This window comes from Lathyrus oleraceus, chromosome 3 (genome assembly GCF_024323335.1).
Source record: "Lathyrus oleraceus cultivar Zhongwan6 chromosome 3, CAAS_Psat_ZW6_1.0, whole genome shotgun sequence".
NCBI lineage: Eukaryota > Viridiplantae > Streptophyta > Magnoliopsida > Fabales > Fabaceae > Lathyrus > Lathyrus oleraceus.
In genome coordinates this window covers 472786385-472810778 of record NC_066581.1, presented here as the reverse complement: position 1 = coordinate 472810778, position 24394 = coordinate 472786385, and the positions used below count along the sequence as shown (strand labels likewise).

Here is a 24394-nt window from a genome sequence, read left to right as displayed (position 1 = left end):
GGAGAAAGAACAAACTGCTCCGCTGGGGAAGGAAACAACCCCTTTTCCTCACAATCCCTCAATACTGGAAAATTTCTTCCACTCGGAGGAGGCACTAACGTCAAGCTAGGATCAGGCAACGCTAGCTGGGGAACATACAGAGTTAACACCAGGGATTTGCTGCTGAACAGACAAAAGATTCGATGTAGAGGAAACTCTACTGGGGAACTTAACACAGATAAGATCCACCATAGGAGAAACTCTACTGGGGAACTTATCAAGGGATGATATGAAACTCTGTGGGGAACAACCACCAAACAGAAATTCCAATGATCAACACACTTCCTCCTAACTGCTGGATAGATATCTCTACTAGGAGGAGAGAGAACCACCGCTCCGCTGGGGAAGAATACAACATATTCACCACCAGCTCTGTTAGGAGGAAACTTTCCAATAAGGAGGGGAAAACAAATATCAGGTTCTGATCAGGCAACTCCACTGAGGATAGACCGTAGGCGATCATACTGGGGATAACCTGTTGTGAACAAACCCTGCTGAGGATGAGTTGTAAGCAAACTTGCTGAGGAGTAACTGCGAGCCAACCTGCTGAGGATAACTACAAGTATCTCCGGAGCAACCGTCTTGGCATGTATTCTCCATCAACACGCGCCGTGCTAGGGATGAAAAGGGGGATAAACCCTTCACCAACTTCTCTAGGCAAATACTGCCGAGGAGATATCTGAAAGATAGCTATGTGGGGAACACACGCTCACTCTGCTGAGGACTTCTACTCATGCTGGGATATCCTGCTCATTCTGCTGGAGATTTCCATTTATGCTGGGGGAAGACCAACTTTCTCATGAATAGATAGCATATCAACTTTTATCAATCTATAAGGGATTTTAGGTCAATCCACTCAAGGGATTACAACCATATAATTGATAAAACATAGATGCTAGACTCAGACTCTCTGGGAGTTGAGGATAATTAAGATAGAGGTATACACATCTCTAAAAAGATCAAGGCCAACACTCCAGACTCTCTGGGGACTTGATGATGTATTATCCTTCTCTGTGCTCACTGAGGAGACGACCTGAAAGATGATGAAAGAGGATATAAACATGCCAGAATATGAACAAATGTCTTACCCTTTTGGAGATCGTACTATCCTTGGGAGAGCACTGAAGACATTCCATTTGTCCTTTCAGTCATTGTGAATGTTCACTTTCAAAAACAGTTTATGAAAACCTTATTTGTTTAAAACAATGATATTTATCAATTAAAACATGCAAACATTTGTTAAGCAGAAACAAATAAGAGTGCAAAGAATTGGATAAAGGCTCAAATTTATTTGATAGAATGGTAGTCCGCAAATGACGAGACTCCATGGATCTTTAAAAAATTTGAAATTGGTGATATATATTGGAAAAAGGGTTGCATTGAACATAATGACCATTTCTCCACCAACTTTGAATTCGATGTATTTGAAGCTTCAGTTGACGATGACTGAGCGAGAATCTTTGACAGACGACAGCTTGTAGAACAAAGTCTTGTCAGGATGCAGTTACTTGCCAAATCCCTAATTTTTGCTTAGATTGCCCCAGGGTGAGGTACTCAATCTAGCGGGATATATATATTCATTTTTTATGTCTCAAACTTTTGCCTGGATCGCCCTTTCAGGTTTTCAATCCACCGAGACGCTCATTTTGCCTAAGTCGCCCTTTCGGGTTTTCAACTTAGCGAGCTATTCTGTCTTTATTTTAGGCGAAGTATTTCTTAACTGCATCTGAATTCACAAGATGAGTGAAATCCTCCCCATCCATAGTTGTAAGTATCAAAGCACCGCCTGAAAAGGCTCTCTTGACAACATATGGACCTTCATAGTTTGGAGTCTACTTGCCCTTGGAATCAGGCGCGAAAGATAAGACTTTCTTGAGCACGAGGTCACCTTCTCGGAACACACGAGGCTTGACCTTCCTATCAAAGGCTTTCTTCATCCTTTGGTAATATAACTGATCATGGCACATGGCAGTTAATCTCTTCTCTTCAATCAAATTCAGTTGGTCATAACGACTCTGAACCCATTCAGCCTCAGTCAACTTGGCTTCCATCAAGACTCTCATTGATGGGATCTCCACCTCCATGGGGAGCACAACCTCCATGCCATATACAAGGGAGAAACGGGTTGCCCCTGTCGAAGTGCGGACAGATGTACGATAGCCATGCAAGGAAAATGGCAGTATCTCATGCCAATATTTGTACATAACAACCATCTTCTGAATAATCTTCTTGATGTTCTTGTTAGCAGCTTCAACAGCCACATTCATCTTGGGTCTATAGGGAGAAGAATTATGATGTACAATCTTGAACTCGCTACACAACTCCTTCATCATCTTGTTGTTCAAGTTAGATCCATTATCAGTAATGATCTTATCTGGCACACCATAACGGCATATAAGTTGATTCTTGATGAACTTCACAACCACCTGCCTGGTCACATTCGCATATGATGCCGCTTCAACCCACTTGGTGAAGTAATCAATTGCTACGAGAATAAAACGGTGATCGTTCGACGCCTTTCGCTCTATCATGCCAATCATGTCAATTCCCCACATAGAGAAAGGCCATGGTGAGGAAATAACATTCAAAAGTGTCGGGGGAATATGAATCATATCCACATAGATCTAACACTTATGGCATTTCTTCACAAACTTGCAACAGTCAAACTCCATTGTCAACCAATAGTAGCCTGCTCTCAACATCTTCTTTGCCATGGCATGTCCATTGGAATGAGTACTAAATGAACCCTCATGGATTTCAGTCATCAACAGGTCTGTTTCGTGTCTATCCACGCATCTGAGCAGAACCATGTCAAAATTCCTCTTATAAAGCTCATCACCATTGAGGTAGAAACTGCCAGATAATCTCCTTAAAGTCTTCTTATCATTAACAGATGCCCCAGGCGGGTAAATCTGACTTTGGAGAAAGCACTTGATATCGTAGTACCACGGCTTATCATCTTTCACTTCTTCAACTACAAATACATGAGCTGGTCTATCCAAACGCATCACCGTGATATTGGGGACTTCATTCCAGTATTTCACCATAATCATTGAAGCAAGCGTAGCAAGAGCATCTGCCATCCGATTCTCATCTCGAGGAATATGATGGAGATCAACCTCGGTAAAGAAAGTTGAAATCCTCCTCGCATAATCTCTATATGGGATGAGGCCAGGCTGATTCGTTTCCCATTCACCCTTAATCTGATTAAAAACAAGGGCCGAATCACCATAAACATCAAGATGTTTGATCCTAAGATCAATACACTATTCTAAACCCATAATACAGGCCTCATACTCTGCCATATTGTTCGTGCATTTGAAAGTTAGCCTTGTTGTAAAAGGAAAATGTGTGCCCTAAGGAGTAATAATCACTTCCCCAATACCATTTCCATATTGATTAACAACGCCATTGAACACCATACTCCATCGGGAACCAAGCTCTGGCCCTTCATCGAGTGTAGGCTCATCACAATCTTTCATCTTCAAATACAGAATTTCCTCATCTGAGAAGTCATACTGAACAGACTGATAATCCTCAATTGGTTGATGTGCCAAGTGGTCAGCCATGATACTACCTTTAATAGCTTTCTGAGTTCGATACTCAATATCATACTCAGACAACAGCATCTGCCAATGGGCAATCCTCCAAATTAAAGCAGGCTTCTCAAAGATATACTTGATCAGATCCAATTTGGATATCAACCAAGTCGTATGATTCAACATATACTGGCGTAAACGCTTAGCGGCCCAAGCCAAAGCACAACATGTCTTCTCAAGCATTGAGTATCGAGACTCACAATCAGTGAACTTCTTACTCAAGTAATATATGGCATACTCTTTCTTCCCTGATTCATCTTGCTGACCAAAGACACAATCCATGGAGTCATCAAGCACGGTTAAGTACATAATCAATGGTCTCCCTTCAACAGGCGGAGACAGAATCGGAAGCTCAGACAGATACTCTTTGATACTGTCAAAGGCCTTCTGGCAACCCTCGATCCAATCACGACGCTGATCTTTCTAGAGGAGCTTGAATATAGCCACACATGTGGCGGTCATGTGGGATATAAATCTCGAAATGTAATTCAATTGACCAAGAAAACCTCGGATTTGCTTCTCAGTTTTGGGTGCAGGCATTTCTTGTATTGCTTTGACCTTGGCAGGATCAACTTCAATACCTCTTTCACTGAAAATAAAGCCCAGTAACTTGCCGAAACGGACTCGAAATGCACACTTGTTCGGATTCAGGCGGAGTTTGTACTTCCTCAAACGCTGAAAAAGCTTCAACAAGTGTTCTACATGTTCAACTTTCGTTTTCGACTTCGCAATCATATCATCAACATATACCTCGATCTCCTTGTGCATCATATCATGAAAGAAGGTAGTCATAACTCATTGATACGTGACTCCGACGTTCTTCAAACCGAAGGGCATCACTCGATAACAGAATGTTCCCTAAGGTGTGATGAATGTTGTCTTCTCCATATCCTCGGGTGCCATTTTAATCTGGTTATAACCGGAAAATCCGTCCATAAATGAGAAGACATTGAATTTAGCTGTATTATCTACCAACATATCAATGTGTGGTAGAGGAAAATCATCTTTCGGACTAGCTTTATTCAAGTCTCAATAGTCCACACACATTCAGACTTTTCCATCTTTCTTAGGCACATGCACAATATTGGCCACCCATTGAGGATATGTAGAAGTCACCAGAAACCCCGCATCAATTTGCTTATGAACTTCTTCTTTAATCTTCACGGCCATATCAGGATGAGTTCTTCTGAGCTTCTGCATCACAGGCACACACTCAGGCTTCAAAGGCAGGAAATGTTGCACGATATCAGTATCCAGACCAGGCATGTCTTCATACGACCAGGCAAAGACGTCGACATATTCTTGTAGCAACTCAATCAACCCCTTCTTCACAGACTCTTCTAGGAGTGCCCCAATCTTCACCTCACGAACACAATCTTCAGACCCCAAGTTGACTGTTTCCAGATTCTCAAGATGTGGATGAATGGTTTTCTCCTTGTGCTCAAGCAGACGGGTAATCTTATCAGGAATCTCTTCAACATCATCTTTTTCGGCCTCAAATACAGGGAACTCAAAGTTGGGAGATGGTGTTGGATCATTATGTTCAATGGGTTTGATCAACCTACATAATGATTTTGGATATAAAAGAGATTTCAGAATTCAAACAAGGCAAATCATTATGCAGATAAAAAGATTGATTTTATTCTTTTTTTTTAGGGTTTTTTGGTAATCACCAATTTCATGCAAAAAGCAAAAAGTGAAAATAATTTGGAAAAACAAACATTTAACATGTAATTTTTGAATGAATATCATTGTATTAACGTGCCAACAATGTCATCACTTCTCCTTTTGGCATGGGAGAAAGGTTTTAAAACAAAATGAACATATTACGTGGTCTTGTGGACAACTGTTGGAACATCAACCACAACCCAATTATTGCAGATTCCTTCAGGGATGACAAAGTTGCCAGAATCTTCCTCTTCATCATCTTCCACTATGGCAGCAGCCTCTTGATCTTCAACAGTGTGGATGAAACCTCCACTATGGAACATCCCACGCTCGTTGGAAATGCCTGAAGAAAACCCTATGCCATCCCGGGATTTATTATCTTCCAGCTTAATCATTTGTCCTAAATCATCAGTTGCACCATGCTCAATGGCCAACTTCGCATCATTGTAGGAAGCAAATGAAGAAGGTCCTTTCCTTGAAGGCTCAACAATAGATAAGGCTTGGAACGGAGTCCCAACCTCATCCTCAGCATCTATATAGGAAAAGGAAGACAAATGGCTAACCAAGAGAGCCTTCTCTCCCCCTATCACCACCAACTTCTTATTCTTGACGAATTTTAACTTCTGGTGTATGGTGGATGCCACGACGCCTGCCTCGTGAATCCATGGTCTTCCAAACAAACATCTATATGATGGGTGTATATCCATGACCTGGAAAGTGATCTGGAAATCACTAGGTCCAATCTTGATCGGGAGTTCAACTTCGCCAATCATAGTTTTCCGCGATCTATCAAAAGCTTTCACTACCACTCCACTCTGCCTCATGGGAGGCCCCTGATAAGATAGCTTGGCCATAGTAGATTTTGGCAACACATTAAGCGATGATCCTGTGTCTACCAACACATTAGACAAGGCATCATCCTTGCAATTCATTGAAATGTGTAGAGCCAAATTGTGGTCGTTTCCCTTCTCGGGAAGATCAGCATCGCAAAAGCTCAAATTGTTACAAGCAGTTATGTTTGCAACAATGCTATCAAACTGTTTGATGGTGACATCGTGATCCACGTATGCCACGTCCAACACCCTCTACAAAGCTTCACGGTGTGGCTCAGAATTCATCAGCAAAGATAATATAGATATCTTTGATGGAGTTTGAAGCAGCTGATCAACAACATTATACTCGCTCCTCTTGATGAGCCTCAACATCTCATCACAGTCCTCTTTTAAAATGCCATGCTGGCCAACAGGGACATGAGCTTTAACAACAGCAGGGTCAACACCCTTCACAACAAGTGTCGGATTCGAAGAAGTTCCCACAGGACCGGCGGGATTAACAACAATAGTTCTTCTCATGTCATCTTGGGGTTTCGGAGGCGCCAAGAAAACACGACCACTGCGGGTCACACCACTGACATCTGATATACTCACAACAGAAGTGGAGGGAAATGGCACCTCTTTCCCATCTTCTAATGCGACTGCGTTATATCTGTAGGGAACAACTTTATCTGAAGAGTACGGGACAGGGCCCGCTGGCTTGATTACAAGAGTGGGAGAAACCTTCTTCTTGCTGCAATCATATTTGACGACAACAAGTTCTGGTATTCTGAATACAGGCGAAATTACATCAACTTCATCCTCATTACGATTCTGCAGTATCTCGATCATACCCTGATCCAGCATCTCTTGGATGTCCTTCCTAACTTGGCAACAAACTCTCTCGTTGATAGTGCACGCCTGACACCTGTCATGGTCATGCTCGTAGTGACTGTATCCACACAACAGTTTGTGCATCTCGACCAAAGATTGTCTGATATGACTGACATACAGGACTTTATATTTGCCAGGGCAACCCTGGACCATATTAACAGCAGCTTTCACATGCTCGGGCAATGGGTTCTTCTTGACATTAGGACCTACGTCCTCTAAAAACAAAATCCCACTTCTAACAAGGTCTTGAACCTTGGTCTTCAGAGGATAGCAGTTCTCCACATCATGTCCGTGAGCACCGGAATGATATACACAATGTAATTCAGGCTTGTACCACCACTGAGGGTTGGCCGGTACAGCGGGAGGATCACGTGGAGTAATCAGCTTTCTATCTATCAACGAAGGATAGAGCTCAGCATAGGTCATTGGAATTGGATCAAAAGTGACCCTCTTCCTATCGTAGCTGGTGCTGGTATTGTTGTTGTTTCGAGGCTGGTAGGCCTGCTGTTGTGGATATTGTTGATGTTGTTGTTGTTGATGTTGATAATGTTGAGCTTCCCTGAAAGCAGGTGCTATATGAGCCACCTGGTGCTTGTTAAAGGCAGGGCGAACAGTCTTCCTCTTCACAGAGGGTCTTCGTTTGATATGGGAAGACACAGCATGTCCCTCTCCCTCTTTCTTCTTCGCAAAGCCTCCATAATGCTTTGCAGAAAATCCTTTATCTCTGGATAGACCTCCTTCACGGACTCCTTCCTCCAGCCTCATCCCCATATTCACCATTTCGGTGAAGTCCGAGGGAGCACTAGCAATCATTCGCTCGTAGTAGAAAGAGCTTAAAGTCTTTAAGAAGATCTTCGTTATTTCTTTCTCTTCGAGTGGTGGCATAATCTGTGCGGCCAATTCACGCTACCTCTGGGCGTACTCCTTGAAAGTCTCCTTCTCTTTCTGGGACATCGCCCTCATCTGGTCCCTATCAGGAGCCATATCAACATTATACTTGTATTACTTGACGAAAGCTTCTCCAAGATCATTGAAGGAGCGGATGTTCGCGCTGTCCAGACCCATGTACCATCTGAGAGCGGCACCGGACAGTCTGTCATGGAAATAGTGGATAAGGAGTTGATCGTTCTCTGTCTGAGCTGACATCTTGCGGGCGTACATCACAAGATGGCTGAGAGGGCAAGTGTTTCCCTTCTACTTCTCAAAGTCAGGTACTTTGAACTTTATAGGGATCTTGACGTTGGGCACAAGGCACAACTCAGCAGCAGATTTACCAAAGAGGTCTTTCCCTCTTAGAGTCTTTAGTTCCTTGCGCAGCTCAAGGAATTGGTCATTCATGGCGTCCATCTTCTCATAAACATCTGGGGCCTCAGATGGCTCAGAGTGATAGATGGTGTCTTCGACTCTAGGTAAAGTGTGCACAACAGCAGGTGGCACAGCAAGGACCAGGCTAGATGCCGGCAGAGAAGCGAAGGTTGGAGTAAGACCTTCAGGCACGAAGTTTGCGGGCATCCCCCACGGGAACTCGGCTGGCATAGGCGGCGCGAAGTGAGCGGTGGCGGCAGGCATAGTAGAGGAGGCTACCTCTGAAATGACCTTCCTCTGGGGAGGAGTTGCAGGTGTTGGAGAAGACTGGCTCTGAGCAGCCAGCACTGACTCCATCATGGCAGTCAGCCTAGCTACCTCCTCTTTCAGCTCTCTGTTCTCTTGTTCAAGGTGATCCATCAGCTTTAGAAGATTTTCTCTGGTGTTATACCGGTGCGTCAGCTTGTCTTCAAAATAAATGAAGAGCAAAGAGTTAGACCACTGATCAGAGTCAAATAAAACCTGCTTATGCATATGATGCATGCAATGCTTGTGCATATGATTTATTTTTAATCAAAGGAACTCAGTAGAGATCTATTTGCAAATATTGGAAAATATTACTCTTTTAAGACATATATGGAAATACTCATAGCAATAATATTTGAAAAAAATTTACACCAATGAAGAAGTACAATTTTGGTAACCAAATGAAATACAAGAGAGAAGGAAAATTAACATCCTATGGAACCCTAGAAACAATCGTCCAAAGCTCTCGAGACCGGAAGATAAGCTGCACGAAGCCTCTTCACCTCTCTCTTATTGGCTGCCTCCATATCTGTCTTCTCCTTGGCGAGTCGATCATACTTCCTCTTCCAAAACTTGGAAGACTGAGGAAGAAGAGAAGTAACCACATCATCAGGCTCATCGATAACCTGCTGCTCCATAAATTCTATCACATCATCCTTATCTCTAAGCTGCTGAAGTAGTTCCTCTCGCTCACAGACCCAAGCACACGAACGGTCTTCATCTCTCAACTCCTCTACTCCTTGGTTAGGGAGGGTTAAAGGCCTAACCATAACCATAGGGGTAGGTCTCGGATAATCATAGGGAATGCGGTACTCAGAAGCTCTCTTCCTCACCCAAGAGGTGTAGGGTTTCAAAGCGATACAATTCTTTGGACCAAACTCTTTCTTTCCCTTCCTATGAATCTTGCGCCAAGCGCGGACCATTCTGCCCTTCAAGTTCTGGGGATCTTTACCCTCTTGAAAGAACACACCTTCCAACAGAATGTTGTTAGGTTTATCCTTTAAGGGGAACTCAAGCTGACGGCGAGCTAAGACAGGGTTGTAGTTAATTCCACCATACGTACCAAGAAGAGGCACATTGGAGAATTCACCACAAGAGTCAATAATATGGACACCATCATACACACGGTTGTACCAAGAGATATCATCATTAGTGAGATACATAAGTCTCGTAGACCACCGTAGACATCCTTTGTTCTCCTTGAAGGCGAGCGTCTGAGGCAAGTGCGAAATAAACCACTTGTACAGCAGAGGAAAACAGCACACAATGGTACCACCACCCTTTGCATTCCTCATATGCAAAGAGAAATAAGTGTCACCCAACAGAGTAGGAACGAGATTAAGAGTAGAGAAAATCCTAATAGCGTTCACATTCACAAAATTGTCGATGTTGGGAAATAACACTAGCCCATAGATGAGAAGTACGAATATGGCCTCAAAGGCGTCCTCACTCATGGCCTTCCCAAACAGAGTAGCTTGGGTGATAAGGAAATCAGATGGGAGACCTTGAATTCCACCTTTGGTAGTCATATGAGCATCAATATCAGATACATCTATGTGCAACAAATCAACAATCTCTTGAGAAGAAGGAATCCTCTCGAAGCCACTGAACGGAAACTGATCCAAGATAGGTATACCCACAAGATAAGCATACTCCTCAAGCGTAGGCAAAAGCTGGAAATCCGAAAAAGTAAAGCAATGGTACAAGGGATCATAGAACTACACCAACACACTCATCAAACCTTCATCCACCTGAGTAGAAAGAATAGACAGAAGCTTCCCATGGCGACCTTTGAACTCCAAGGGATCTAATACATAGGATGTCAAACTCCTTAACTCTTTCAAGTCGGGTTGTCTGAAACTGTACTTCTTCGTATTCCTTCTTTGCTTATCCATGTCTGAAAATTTGCAAATAGACCTCTTAAGTTCCTTGAAATTTTTCTCATTGTTGATGATATGGATGCAAATGAATGCATGGATGCATGGATGCAATAATCACACTCAAGGATCAAGCAAGTCACGCCACACAGAGGTCACGGGATGGATCAAGTCATCCTCAATATCAATCATCCATTTTGGTGGATTATGGTTTACACATTATCAACACCCAAGTTCCATTGATATTGAGGATATACGAGAACGGATCAACCGCGAATCAAGGGTTTGTTGCAAGTCACGAGCATGGAGTCTCGGTTAAGAACCACCCAATAGGAGTGTACTATGGTTAAACCTGACAATCATGTTCTAAAAGAGGTCTCCATATTCATTATCTCATCTTTCGGATATTATCGGATAAACGACTACTCGTATTCCAAAAATATTCTCAAGAGAGACTCTTATGAGTGTAGTATCGCGTAACAATCGTATCAAATCTTACATTTGAACGATCTTCGCACTACGTCCTAAAATAGGCTAAGATGGGCTAAGTAATCTAAGGTCCTTGGCTTCTAAGGTATATATTGGAAAGAGTAAAGCCTAACCACGACTACTCGTGTGACATTATTGATCCCAACAAAACCTCCACCAAGTGAATGGGCTTGCAAGTCAACTTGCTAAGGAATAACTCCACACAAGTCAACAAGACTATGTCATTCTCCTATCATAAGTGAACTCGAGTTCGGGTATAGAACTCATCTCACAAGGGACTACCAAGCACACAAGCAATTGATATATATCAAGCAATTCATACATTACAAATAATACAGTCATCCCAAATTTGCATAAAAAAATATGTCACAAATAAATATAAACATACAATACAACAAAGCAAAAAGTAGGCTAAACCCATTAGGAAGAGAATTTCCCCAGCAGAGTCGCCACTTTTCTGTAGCGGGGTATTCATTACCTTTAGATTTATTGACTAAATCAAAAGTAAGCATACAATTCGAATCGCCGCCGCACTTCTATTTATCCAAAGGAAAGGTTAGAAAGCGAACAAAAAGCGAGAAGTTTTATCAAATCAAAAACTAATAAAAATGTCATAGATCTGGGTAAGGGGGTTGGTTATGCAATGGGAAGGTTTTAAGCACCCAAAACATCCTTAGTACTCTAAGGGAGCCCTTTTTGCAAATGTGTATTGTAGGTTGGTATTTGTGAAAAGATTTGTGCAAACAAGATTGGGGAGATGAGAAAAGAATATACATATTATTTACAATTTTGTTGTTTGAATGGATGAACTCATTGCCTACGTACCATCACAAAGGTAGGATCAAAACCTCGTAGTTCGGGGTAAAAATCTCAAAAGATTGGTGAATTGATTTAATCAAAAGCCTTAAGGTCTTTTGTTATCAAAGGGAGAAAAGTCAACCTAAACCAACAATCCACCATGTGAGGAGAGCTTCAACATACTAGTGAGGGATCCACCCTATAATAAGTATGGAAGACTTATAGTCCAATCACTAAGGATAAGGTGAGGTTTACATCAACCACTATGATAACTCAAACCTATGGCTAATGTTTATGGAAAAAAGTTTTAACAAGGGTGGTCATTGGAACCACAAAAACAACTTGAAATGAGTTGTATTTACAAGTTAGGAGTATTCACAAAATGAGGTCAAAGTTTACTTAAGGTTCATTCAACATAAGTATTAATGAAAAGAGTTTGAAAAATCAAAGGCATATGGCCTAGGTTTCTAGTTTTAAAAAAAACAATGTCAATATTTGCACAAAATGAGTTTGGCTTGGGTTAGAGTGGAGAGAAGAAGAGAAGGGTTAGTCCTAAAAATGCAAAGATGAGAGAAGAGATAAAACCCTTGGAGTTCCTTTCTTGAGATCATAAAGATGATTCAAGATGCTCATTTTCTTTGGACTTAGCAATTAACTCAAGCAATCAAACAAATATTCAATCAAGATCCTAGGATCTCCATTTGGCTTGTCTCTCTTAGCTTGGATATTCATGACAATGGTCCTTCTTACTATCTCAAGATTGGAATCCCTATCACACAAGAACAACCAATCAAAAAGTTCACAATGCAATAAGAGGAATGGACAAAGAATGAGTTTAGATTAGGGGTCCTTTGAAGTCAACTTTCAAGATTTAGCATTCTAAAGGCATGAGGCCTAGTTTCTCTTCAATCAATTTAGCATTCTAAAGGCATGAGGCCTAGTTGCTCTTGAACTCCATTAAGCATAGGTGAGGTCGTAATTCTAAGTCCTTTCTCCTTTTTGCATTGGGTTCACACAAACAATCACAAAACAAACAAAAAGTCACAATATATTTATTCACAATAATGAGCTCAAATGAGCAAAAGGAAAATGGCATAAACATAAAATATGAGCTCAAGTGAGCAAAGAGAAAAGGCAATATGAATAAATGAGCAAGAAATTAAATTGAATTAAAGTAAATTGCAAGAATGAAATGCTTGAATTAAAGTTAGTGTTAGTAGTTAATGTTAGTGTGCCATAAGGCAATTTAGCGCTATGTTAAGCAATCGTAAGTGGACTAATGTAGTAGTCACACCTATCTGAGGCCAGTCAATAAAACTATAGGCAAATAAACACAAGTTAGAGACCATGACTAGTAAGCCAAGCTCCTACAACTTGCCATGCCAAAAGAAAAGAAGGAAAGGCCTTGTATGGATCTTAGGTTTTTTTGCTTGACCAAGAAACAACCTATCTTGGACACAAAGCAATTCACTTGATCTTTGATCAAGTTGATTTTGATTTGGATCAAAGAAGGTTAAGCCTCTCATATGTCAAGGCTAACCACAAATCATTAACTCATTGGCCAAAATAAAAAGAAGAAGATGAAGAAGAAAAATGGACAAAATGAGAATTCAAATGACATAAACAAAACACAATGATCAAATGTGAATGAAATCAATATTAACCAATGGTAAACAGAAGAGAAATGAATATTAGAAGTCAATAAAGGTCAAACATATTTTTGGCATTTTTTGGAATTAAAATAAAGCATAAAATAAAATAAACAAAGTATGGTCAAACTTCAAATTCAATTCAAATCAACTTGAATAAGTCCAATTGAATCATCATAAGTCTAACATGGTCAAACAAGGTTTGAAAAATTTTCTCAACATTTTTTGAAAACAGAAACTATTTTAAAATCAATTAAAAGAATTAAAATATAACACAAATGAATTAAAATCTCAAATAAATCTCAAATCAATTAAGAAATTCATGAGAATATTTTCATAGACCTATCATCATCCATATGTGTTAAGAAAATATTTTTGGAATTTTTGAATATCAAAAAGTATTTAAAACGAATTAAAAACTATCAAAAACAAAATAATTCACAAAAAATATTAAATGGAATCACAAAAATAATTAAAAAACAGATTATGAAACTAGATTTTAAAAGAAATATTTTGCAATTAGTCTCATATTTTTGTGAATCCAAATAAAAGAGTTATGAATGTTTGAAAATAAAAAGGAATAAAAGAAAATAAAACAGAAATTAGAAAAATATGAAAAATCAGCGCCCCTTGGAAGGACTTCATTAATTGACGTGGCAACATTCAAGGGTGCTGAGGAGCGCGCGTACCATGTACATGAGTCAAGCGCGAAACACATTGGATTTAAAAAAGTCAAAAGAAGCAAAGGCTGAGATTAGAACGTGCGCATGAGATCCAATGGCCATGGAGGTTCCACGTGGGGACGGTGGTGGAAACCACCGTCTTCTCCGGTGAGCTAACTGTTTCTGACCACCAGTTGCAGGTTTTCAAACCTCAACCAAAATGCATGATCCTTATACCAAAATGAAGCTGGGGTGATGTACATCACCCCTATAACCTTGGATTATCCTCAAGATCTCTATGGAATGAGAAATCTGAGATGGAAAATCCAGGTGTTCAATCTGAAATGCATCAATTCATAAAATCAAAACCACCATTGGCTTTCCTCTCACACGAGGACTTCAGAGAACCAAATAAACACAAGCAAATCACAATATATGATGAGATATGGATCAAAACAGTTGAGTAATGAACCTTTGAAGTGCAGCATTAAACAGCACGATCTGCTCCAATTCTTGCTTGCAGTTTGATCTTGAGGTATGATATGAATGCAAGGCTAAGGAATTAGTATTGAAGATAAACTGATTTTGTTGAAATTCAAACTTGAAATGAGAAATTAAAAATGAGAATTCCTTTGGTATGGTTGGGTTTCCAATTCTGCAGAGCTTCAGGTTGATTCCAGAGTTTTAAATTGAATGAAGCAAGGCTCTATTTATAGATGAAGTGCAAGCAATGAGGTGCCAAAACCGTGTGCATGAAGCTTTGGGTCCTCCATGCATGGGCCTGTACAGGCGCATGTGAGGCCCAAAAGCTGGTGGAAATGAATGATGAGCTCACTCTGAAGTGAAATGGACGTGTGGTTTGAATTGCAATTGCTTGTGCATGAAGATTCCAATTGAAATGCATAATGGATCACAAATGTTCCCCTCTTCGAAAGTCACACATGGAAAATCCAAACATAAGCATGTGAGTAATGGTTGGAAAGTTATTGACATAAGGAACAAAAGCTATGTTGGACAAAAATCCATTTGGAGTTTGGAAAATTATGAAAACTGGTCATGAAGTTTAAGGTACAAAACATGCCTTTGAAAAATTTACCAAAAAGGACCAACTTCAAGCCCTTCTGTTTCAATGATGCAAGCCTAAAATAGAAACACCTCCAACATAAAAGTTTTATATCTTTTCAAGATGATCAATTTGGACTTAAATTTTGCATCATTTGGAGTTTTGATGAGAAAGTTATGGGCAATTGAAGTTGGACTTTTTCAAGATTCAATGGCTTTGGTCCAAAGTGACCTATAATGTTTTGTATTATCACATGTGTTTATTTTAGGGTTATGAAATTTTGTACAACATAACATTTGAATTAGACACCTTTATATTTCCAATTCAATTGGTCTCACATCAAAATCATAAAAAATAAAGGAGTTAGGTCCTTGGGAAGTTGACCTAAAATTAGGGTTTCAGTCAAAATGACCTATAATGTTTTGAAATGAATGATGACCTTCCAAGTTTCAAATGGATTTTTGATGAACATGAAAAGTTGTTCATATGGTTCTTAATAACATATTTTATCTTAGGGTCATCTTCATTTGACAAACACATCAAAAGTTAGGTCTTAGTGGATTTCAAAATAGTCAGATGACTTGACTGGTCAACTTCTCAAGTCCAAACTTCAAATCTTGATGAATGAATGATTGAGGATACTCACATAAGCTCATATATGTATAAAATTATGAATGAAATAACTTCCCTTAATTGAATTTGATCATAGGTTGAGGTTGCTTCATGAGCAAGGCACAGTCAATGCACAGTTGAATTAGGGTTCCTTGGGGAAACAAGCCTCAAACCCTTTGGTTTATCTTGATCAAATTGGAAAATTGAGATATTTAGGAGACATATATGATGATTGAGATATTTGTGGACCATTGTCATGCTTGCTTTCATCTTCATCTGGCCACTTCATTGAGCATAGAAGCCTTCTAGGAGCAAGGGATCTCATGATTGCTTGAGCTTCAAAACAAAACAAGTTAGTGACATATTTTTATGCTTTTGGTTAGTAAAAAAAAAGAAAAGAAATAATATTCAATTCAAGAATGCTTGGTGGTCTCAAACCAACTCACACAAGTTCCAACCCTAGGGTAAAGGAGCCACACATGCTATGATCCTTGAGGCAATGCAATGAGCAAATGATATGATACCATGAGAGATCTTAGGGTCAAAATTAGAGTCTTACAATCCCTGACTGACACTTCTTAGTTAGACGAGGAATATATGGAAGTTGACTCATTCGTCGAGGGTCATATTAATAGACGCCTTCAGCTAAGGGACTAACTCTTTTTATAAAGATGCCTTCAGCTAAGGGACTCGCCCCTAGCTGAGGGACTCGCCTTTTCTAATATGTAAATACCTTCATCTGGGGTACTCACCCCTAGATGAGGGACTCCTCCTGTGAGTATGGTTGCTCTTGACTATGGGGCTTACTGATATGGCGAGGAGCGTGATTTGAATGGAAATGGAGTTTAAAAAGATTGATTCCTTAGAAAATATCCCATGCTTGAGGGACTATTAATGTTATATTTGTGGAAGTCCTAAACTAGGACGCCCACGCCCGAGAATCGTATCGCCAAAGCGATGAGTCGTAAACTCGCCCAGAGGTATCCATGTGATGTAGGAAGGATTTTTAAGCCATCTGAGTTTGCCTCGTGTCCAAAAACAACATTTTAATATTTTACGCAATTTTCTATTTTAATTATTTTCTTTAATTAAAATCCCATTAGGTTCTTTTTGTATTTAAACACCTTTGGATGTGTCCGTCAAGGTTATCTTATTATAATATTCAATACTTTTTCTATATGGTGGATTCTAAAGTTTTATCTGACAGGTTTGTGGCTTGCAAACATTTACTTTCATTCTAAGTTTAGCGTTTGCTAATCTGTAGTGTTCTCGACTACGTCAGGTGGCATTATAACAAATTTTCTCCTGTTTCTTTTTATAGATTGATCAACCATGGGATATTAACCATTGACCACAGCAAACCTTGAGAGGATTACCATGACTTTTACCATGACTCTAACTACTTTGACTGAATAGATGGAGACTTGAGCAACTCAGGTGAACAACGCCAATAATAATGGAAGACATCGAAGGAACAAGGGAGGAGACCCGATTAGGGTTATGTAGGGTGGAAACAGTGAAGTTGTTATTGCTGAAAATTCGAGTTCTAAAGAAGAAGAATCCTACAAGGAAGAAGTAGTTGTTTGTAGAAATCGTCAAGATAACCATGACTATCGAGTGAAGGTTGATATTCCATTGTTCTATGAAACGATGGGGTGGAGGAGCTTCTGATTGAACGACCGCGTTGACATATTATTTGACGTCATGAGCATCCCTAAGAACAATCAAGTTAAGATGACGGCTATCAGGCTGAAGAGTATTGCGGATGTCTAGTGGGATAAACTTTTTGCTCAGAGGCAGAGGCAAAAAAAAGGGACTGTCATATCTTGGCGAAGAATGATAAAATTGATGTTGGAGCAGTTTTTACTAGAAGATTAGGAGAATATTATTTATAAGATGTACATTGAGTGTGTTCAGGGAAAGAGAACTGAAATAGAATACACAGTTGAGTTCCTTCATTTCTCTAAGTGTAGTGAACTGGGAGAATCGGAGAGCCAAAAGGTAGCTTGATACATCAATATCTTAAAGGGATCTTTATAGGAGAATATGAGTATGCAGACTGCATGGACCAGGGATGAGGCATCCAATCTAGCTTGGAAGGCATAATTGATGGAGAAATCCCCTAAAAATTCTCACATTTTAGGTATTCGCCCCTGAATAACTTTGAATCAGTAGGCGACAAGGAAAATAGTGCAACAACCAAGGATTCAAACCTTGAGAGTAATGGGAATAGCAACCCTAGTGGTGTCTAGCAGGGTAAAGCATCAGTCCAGGGGTAGAATAATCCATATGTTAAATCCACTAGAGACACATGTTATTGTTGTGATTGAAGAGGTCACATACCAAATGTTTGTCTAACAAGGAGAGTCGTTGTTGTTGCGGAAAAAAGGGAAGAGGAAGTGGAGTGAGTAGGACATGCATTTGAGAATGATGAATATGCATGGGTTGAGTTTACAAAGGAAGAATCTGATGAGAGGGTAAATTTTGTGTTGTAGAGAATTTTACTAGCATCAAATGATGAAGGGAAGTGCAAAAATTTGTTTAAAACACATTGTTCTATCAATAACAAGACGTGTAATTTGATTATGCATAGTGTAGCATGGAGAATTTGGTGTCCCAAAATTTGGTAGATTATTTGAAGTTGTACATGGAACCCCATGAGAATCCATACACCATCGGTTGGGTAAGCAAGGACTCCCCTATTCGAGTAACACTAGCCTACAATGTTCCTATTTCCATTGAAAAGCATTATAGAGAAGAGGTACTCTGTGATGTTCTTAATATGGATGTTTGTCATATTTTACTTGGTATACCTTGGCAGTTTGATAATGATATTACTTATCGAGGGTGGGATAACATGATGATGTTTATATGGGACACACATATAATTGTTATGGCTCCTGTTTTGCACTTTGATAATAATTCAGGAGGAAAGAAGTCTAGTTTCTTGGTAATGACACATAGTGAAAAGGAGACTAATGAGGATGTTAAATAAACTAAAATTTTCTGTTAAGTGGTGAATAAATGGCTAATGAGTGTTGTAAAGGAGGCAACAACAATTCTAGAACAAGTGGTAGAGATCCTAGAGGATTTCAAGGAGTTAATCGCTAGATGACCTACCAAAAGATCTTCCTCCTATGCGAGATAAATGTCGAAAAGTTTAAATTTCAATATGGGAGACGTTGTAATGATGTTTTTGCGTAAGGAGAGATTTCCGGTTGGTACTTACAGCAAGCTACTGCCACACAACTATGGTCCGTTCAAAGTGACCTGAAAGATTAATGATAATGCTTATGTGGTAGCTCTCTTGGATTTTATGAATATATCCAATACTTTCAATGTCGCAGACATCCATGAATATTAAGTAGGTGAGGCTCTTTATCAAGAAGAGAGCTCGGGGTCGAGTTCTTCAAAGGTGGAAGACACTGATGTAGGAAGGTTTTTTAAGCCATCCGAGTTTGTTTCAAGCACAAAAACAATATTTTAATATTTTACGCAATTTTCTATTTTTATTTATTAAAAGCTCATTACGGTTTCTTTTTTCTATCTTATTTCTATTTTGGTTTAAAAGCTCATTAGAATTTCTTTTTTTATTTAAACACCTTTGTGTGTGGCCATCAAGTTATCTTATCATAATAATATTCAGTATGTTTTTCTATCTGGTAGATTCTATAGTTTTATCTAACAAGTTTGTCGCTTGCAAACCTGTGCTTTTATTCTAGGTTTAGCGTTTGCTAATCTGTAGTGTTTTCAATTGCGTCACCAAGACATGTGAGTCAATAGAGAGGGAGTCTCCACTAACTTCTGAAAGATAGGTGGTCGGTCAATAACCTCCCTAGATGAGAGGGGAGCGGTTGACGTCACTAATGATGAGTCAAACCCTAAGTCCAAAGAGCCTCTATAAATATTATTTTTCCCAAGGGGGGACAGGATATCATTCTTTACATTCCAAAAGAGCATAACACTTACTAAGGTAAGAACACACGAATCAATGTAACCATACACTTGCTCTCAAGCATCATCGGTCATCAGTAGAGCCTCTCACCTCATATGAGCAGGGCTTCTAAACTACCTCAAAACACCACGGTACATGACTTCTCGCTGTCGTGGACAAGTCCTAACCACCATATCGTATTATAAACCTACTAAGATCTCTGGGTTTCGTTGTCCTTGTAGGAGGAACACACACCTGAACTTTTTGACCCATACATAAAATATTAAAAATATCTTGCTTGATAACACTCTTTTTAGAATTATATCAATACTCACGAAAAAAGAAATTGAAGGGGAGAATACAAAAAAAAAAAAAATTAAATACATCTACTAACGAGGAACTCCCTATTCACACTTCCCCTTCTCCGGAATTGTGTTACCTCGTTACAGCTCATGTTGCATGAACTTTATTTTTAAAAATCTAGTTTGTTTTCTTGTTTTTCTTTGTAAAAAAAAATCGAATATTTATAAGAAAACCATACAAAACAAACATTTGACAAGCTTGATATTATTCCATGCCTCCCTTTGGCAGCCGTCCATGGATAACTTTCAAGTTATCGTTTTATCCAATGCTTCTGCCGAATTCGATGAAAGCCAAAACCATTCTATTTGTCCCTATCTTCCATTTTAGTTTTTTATCCCTTTCCTTTCCCTTTGAATTTTATATTGTCCTTTATTACATGCATGTCTTATGCTTTCAAGCCTTCAATAATTTGTTTATAAATTCATCTACATCTCTAAACATATGTTACAATTTTCTTTAGCATTTGTATCTCTTATTACAAACCAACATAAAACTATACAGGAATATATACATAAATGGCAGATTGGGCTCCTATTATTATAGGCTTGGTCCTATTTGTAATATTTTCTCCTGGATTACTATTTCAGCTACCAGGAAAAGGAAGGGCAATTGAGTTTGTTAATTTCCAAACAAGTGCTATTTCCATTTTTGTTCATTCCCTTCTCTTCTTTGGCTTTATGGTTATCTTTCTTGTTGCTATTAAAGTTCATATTGGTAGTGGTTAAGTTATCATGTAATATATCCACATGTCTTAGTGGCGAGTTTGTTATTTTTGTATTCAACAATTTGTAGGTTGAAATTTCTCTTGCTACTATTACATATCAACAAATAAGTTTCTATTGCATTTTTCTTTTATTAAAAAAAGTTGGAAGTTTGGTAAAAGTTAGGCCAAATCTCAATATCAGATCACGAAATAGACCCTGTCATGTACCATAGTAGCATAAATCAACCAAAGGCCATGCCAATTTCAAACCAAATGACCAAGACGTGGACCTAGCATTCATACATTTACCTAAACCATTCCAAGACACATACATAATCACATTACAATTTCATCAAACCAAATTCATTCCAAACCAAATTCCATTTACATTTTAAACCAATGCATTCACATTCATTCATCTCAATCCAAACATAATCGCATGTTTTGCGGCTGTGATTTTTTCGTTTAGGTTAAAGAGGCGAGAAGTGATTTGGTTTCGGATATGAGAATGGATCACTAAATCAGAGTTGGGGTGAAGGTGAAAGTTCAAGTTAGACTTCGATTAGTAGTCAACATGATGTTGAGGATAATATGATAATTGCTCTTATGTTGTCGGAAGAGTATGCCAAATTAGACGGGCATTTGGTCGACGCCTTTCCATCTTGGAACCTGTTCCTCATATGCCCTGCATAAATTCCTTACTCCCCACCATAACCGATGCCAATATGGATCACCAATGTCTACTACAGAGGTTGAATGTTTATGGGTTTTGTGAAGCTAAAGTATCTGGAGAATGGGAGGATCATAGTACCTTACCGGCAACTTCTGATAAGTTTGCAGCTAAGACATTCCTTCTGACATCATTCAGAGATACTTGTTTCATCAAAATTACGCCAATATACCAATTCTAATTCTATTAAAAAAAACAAAGCATTCATAAGCATCCAAATTTTCATCAATAATACATCCAGCACATCATATTAACATCAAGCTAAACTAATTCCCCTTAACACCACTTAATAGAAAAACTAGTTGGGGCTGCAGCTATATTCATTTCATCATTAACTAACTCAGAATTGATTTTCATTTTCATTTTTCCCACTGCAACTAACAAAACATTTCCCCCTATTAACAGAACCAAATCAATAACTTCACTCTTTTAACTAGCTTCACAACTAACTGAATCCTACTCTAACTAACAAATTAACATTTTTTTAACACAGTTAATTCACAGTGTTGTAACGTAACAGAATTACACAGAGGAAGTTATCGAAATTGAACGCATCTAATGGAATCAAATCATACATATGGATTCACTCTTCACAAAATTCTGGGAATCGCTCCACTCACGTGTTAGAATTTCTCATTGATTATCTCAAAGCTCTCTCTCCAATCGATCTCAATTCTCTTAACCTCGCTCTCCAAATTTGATTATGAGAAACAAACAACAACACACACAGTAGCGGAAGATTTTGATAAGAAGAAGAAGAAATCGAACCAGTGAAAGCCGAAGATTCAATACGTGTTTGCGTCGCAACTCCAATTCGGTTAGTTTTCTCACCTCAATCCGGTTTCGTTTCTCTTTAACTTTGCGCGCTCTGGTTGAGTTAAAATCAAAAGCTGAATGTCGATATGATTTTGGCGGTGAAAATGATTTCGGAACAATTTTTCTTCATCGATTTTGGAAGAGAACTCGAGGAAGACGAAGACAACGTGAAATGAAAAAACGCGATGAGACTTTGTGCTGCTTTAGCTGAGAATTTGAACTGAAAGTTGGGGCTTAGACCCGTTCCTCAACCATTTGAAATTTCACACGTTTGGGCCCGAGGGCCAACTTCTACTATACACACCCTCCTCTACGGGCCTGCACCAATTTGTCCATAAGGCCCAGTCTTTCTTTGGGCTTATTTTTGTGTTGTTTGTTGGTTTTTCTTATTTTGATTAGTTATATTCAATTAGGATTATTAGAAATCTTAGGATTATTAGATTTAGAATTAGTTTAAGTTTTAGAAATTAATTAGAGTTTTTAGAATTGATTAGAAATATTAAGATTAGATTGGGATCTAATTCTTAATTAGTTAAATATGATAATAGAATTTTAGATATTAGAGATATTAGTTTAATTAGGATAGTATGTTTTTTAGAATATTAGTTCATTAGGTTAACTAGATTTTAGATAATTAGGTTGTTAGATAATCTTTTAGAATATTAGAATATTAGGATAAATTAATTTAGTTGATTTTAATTAGGACTTTTATGATTAAAAATTAATTCAATATCCATAATTTATGAATAATGATTGTTTTATCCCTAGGTTTATAAATTTGATTCACATGTTCTCTTATCCTGGGACTTGTAGAAATATTTGATTGTTGATTAACCTTTTAGGTTGTTGTGTATTCATTTCCAATTGATTCTTTTCCGATTGATTCAGTAGATCAAAGTTCGTGTTGATCAATTAAATTCTTTGACTGTGCTTAATTCTCCAAGCCTATTCAACTGATCAAAAAACCCTTGATCACTTGATAGGGCAAGTCCTTGTGTTTAAGCTGTACTGGATACCGAATCTCAAGACTTCAATAATTCAAGACTCAAAGATCAAGGTTTAAGACTTCATTCAATTCAAATCAGTACGAGACAGACTGAACTACTATTCAAGCACAAAAAAGGTGAATTCAACATTTGTCAATCATGAGCCAAGTGGTGTGCCATGAGCCTTAAGCAATAGAGAATGAGTGAGAGTGGAGAATTCATATCCTCATTCTGAATATCTTTGGGTACTGGACGAATGACCCAGTTGCTCATTGTATTCACCTCTATTCATAGACTTTAGCACAATTCAATTCAAGTGATTGTCAAAACTCTTCTTTCTTCAAAGACAACCCTTCATTGCAGGAAGCTGCAAGGAAATTCAACTTCAAAACTCATCAGTTGTGATGCAAATTGCACGTCATGAGCCTTAAGTAATAGAGAAGGAGTGAAAATGGAGAATTCTTATCCTCATTCTGAATATCTTTGGGTACGAGACGAATGACCCAGTTGCTCATTGCATTCGCCTCTATTCATTAACTTTAGTCTAATCTAAATCGAATGATTGATAAGCCTTTCCAAGCAGACATGAAGATCAGGCTGAAGATTACATTTCAACCTTCCAAGGTTTCTTCTCTTTCCTTTTGTTCTCTCTCAGTAAAACTAAAACCATTTTTGTGAATGAACCCAAAAACAATTAACAATATGATTAGGATCGTACGCTATGAGACTTAAGTAATTGAGAAGGGATGAGAGTGGAGAATTCCAATCCTCATTATGAATATCTTTGGGTACGGGATGAATGAGCCAGTTGCTCACTGAAGTGATCTCCATTCATAGACTTTAGTATGATTCAAGTCATGACTCTCTTTTCAAAATAAAAGCATATTCACCTCATCAAACTCAGTTTTGCCTTTGGGGTTCATTTTCAGTTTAAAACCTTTTCAGAAAGGACGTGTTACTTTCATTCTACCATGAACGAAGCTTAAGCATCCATATATGAGCAAGCAAAGTTTAACTGCTAGAGTGCGATCTGAGTTTATCCATTCTATAGCAAACAGACAGATGCTTAAGACTCTCATGCTCGAGCAT

The 24394-nt window shown here is 38.7% G+C and overlaps 1 protein-coding gene and 1 long non-coding RNA gene across 2 annotated transcripts; one reads left to right on the top strand and one right to left on the bottom strand.

Annotated features, from left to right (window-relative positions):
- Positions 1 to 20281: 20281 nt before the first annotated feature.
- On the top strand, positions 20282 to 20841 carry LOC127128227 (uncharacterized). The gene has a single exon (XM_051057453.1). The coding sequence runs from the start codon at positions 20586 to 20588 to the stop codon at positions 20793 to 20795; it is 210 nt and encodes a 69-aa protein (XP_050913410.1). The 5' UTR covers positions 20282 to 20585; the 3' UTR covers positions 20796 to 20841.
- Positions 20842 to 20976: 135 nt separating this feature from the next.
- LOC127128228 (uncharacterized) lies at positions 20977 to 22631 on the bottom strand. The gene is made up of 2 exons (XR_007805793.1): positions 22272 to 22631; positions 20977 to 21686 (listed from the first exon to the last, which is right to left on the bottom strand). It is a non-coding gene; the product is annotated as an uncharacterized LOC127128228 (long non-coding RNA).
- Between the last annotated feature and the right edge of the window lie 1763 nt (positions 22632 to 24394).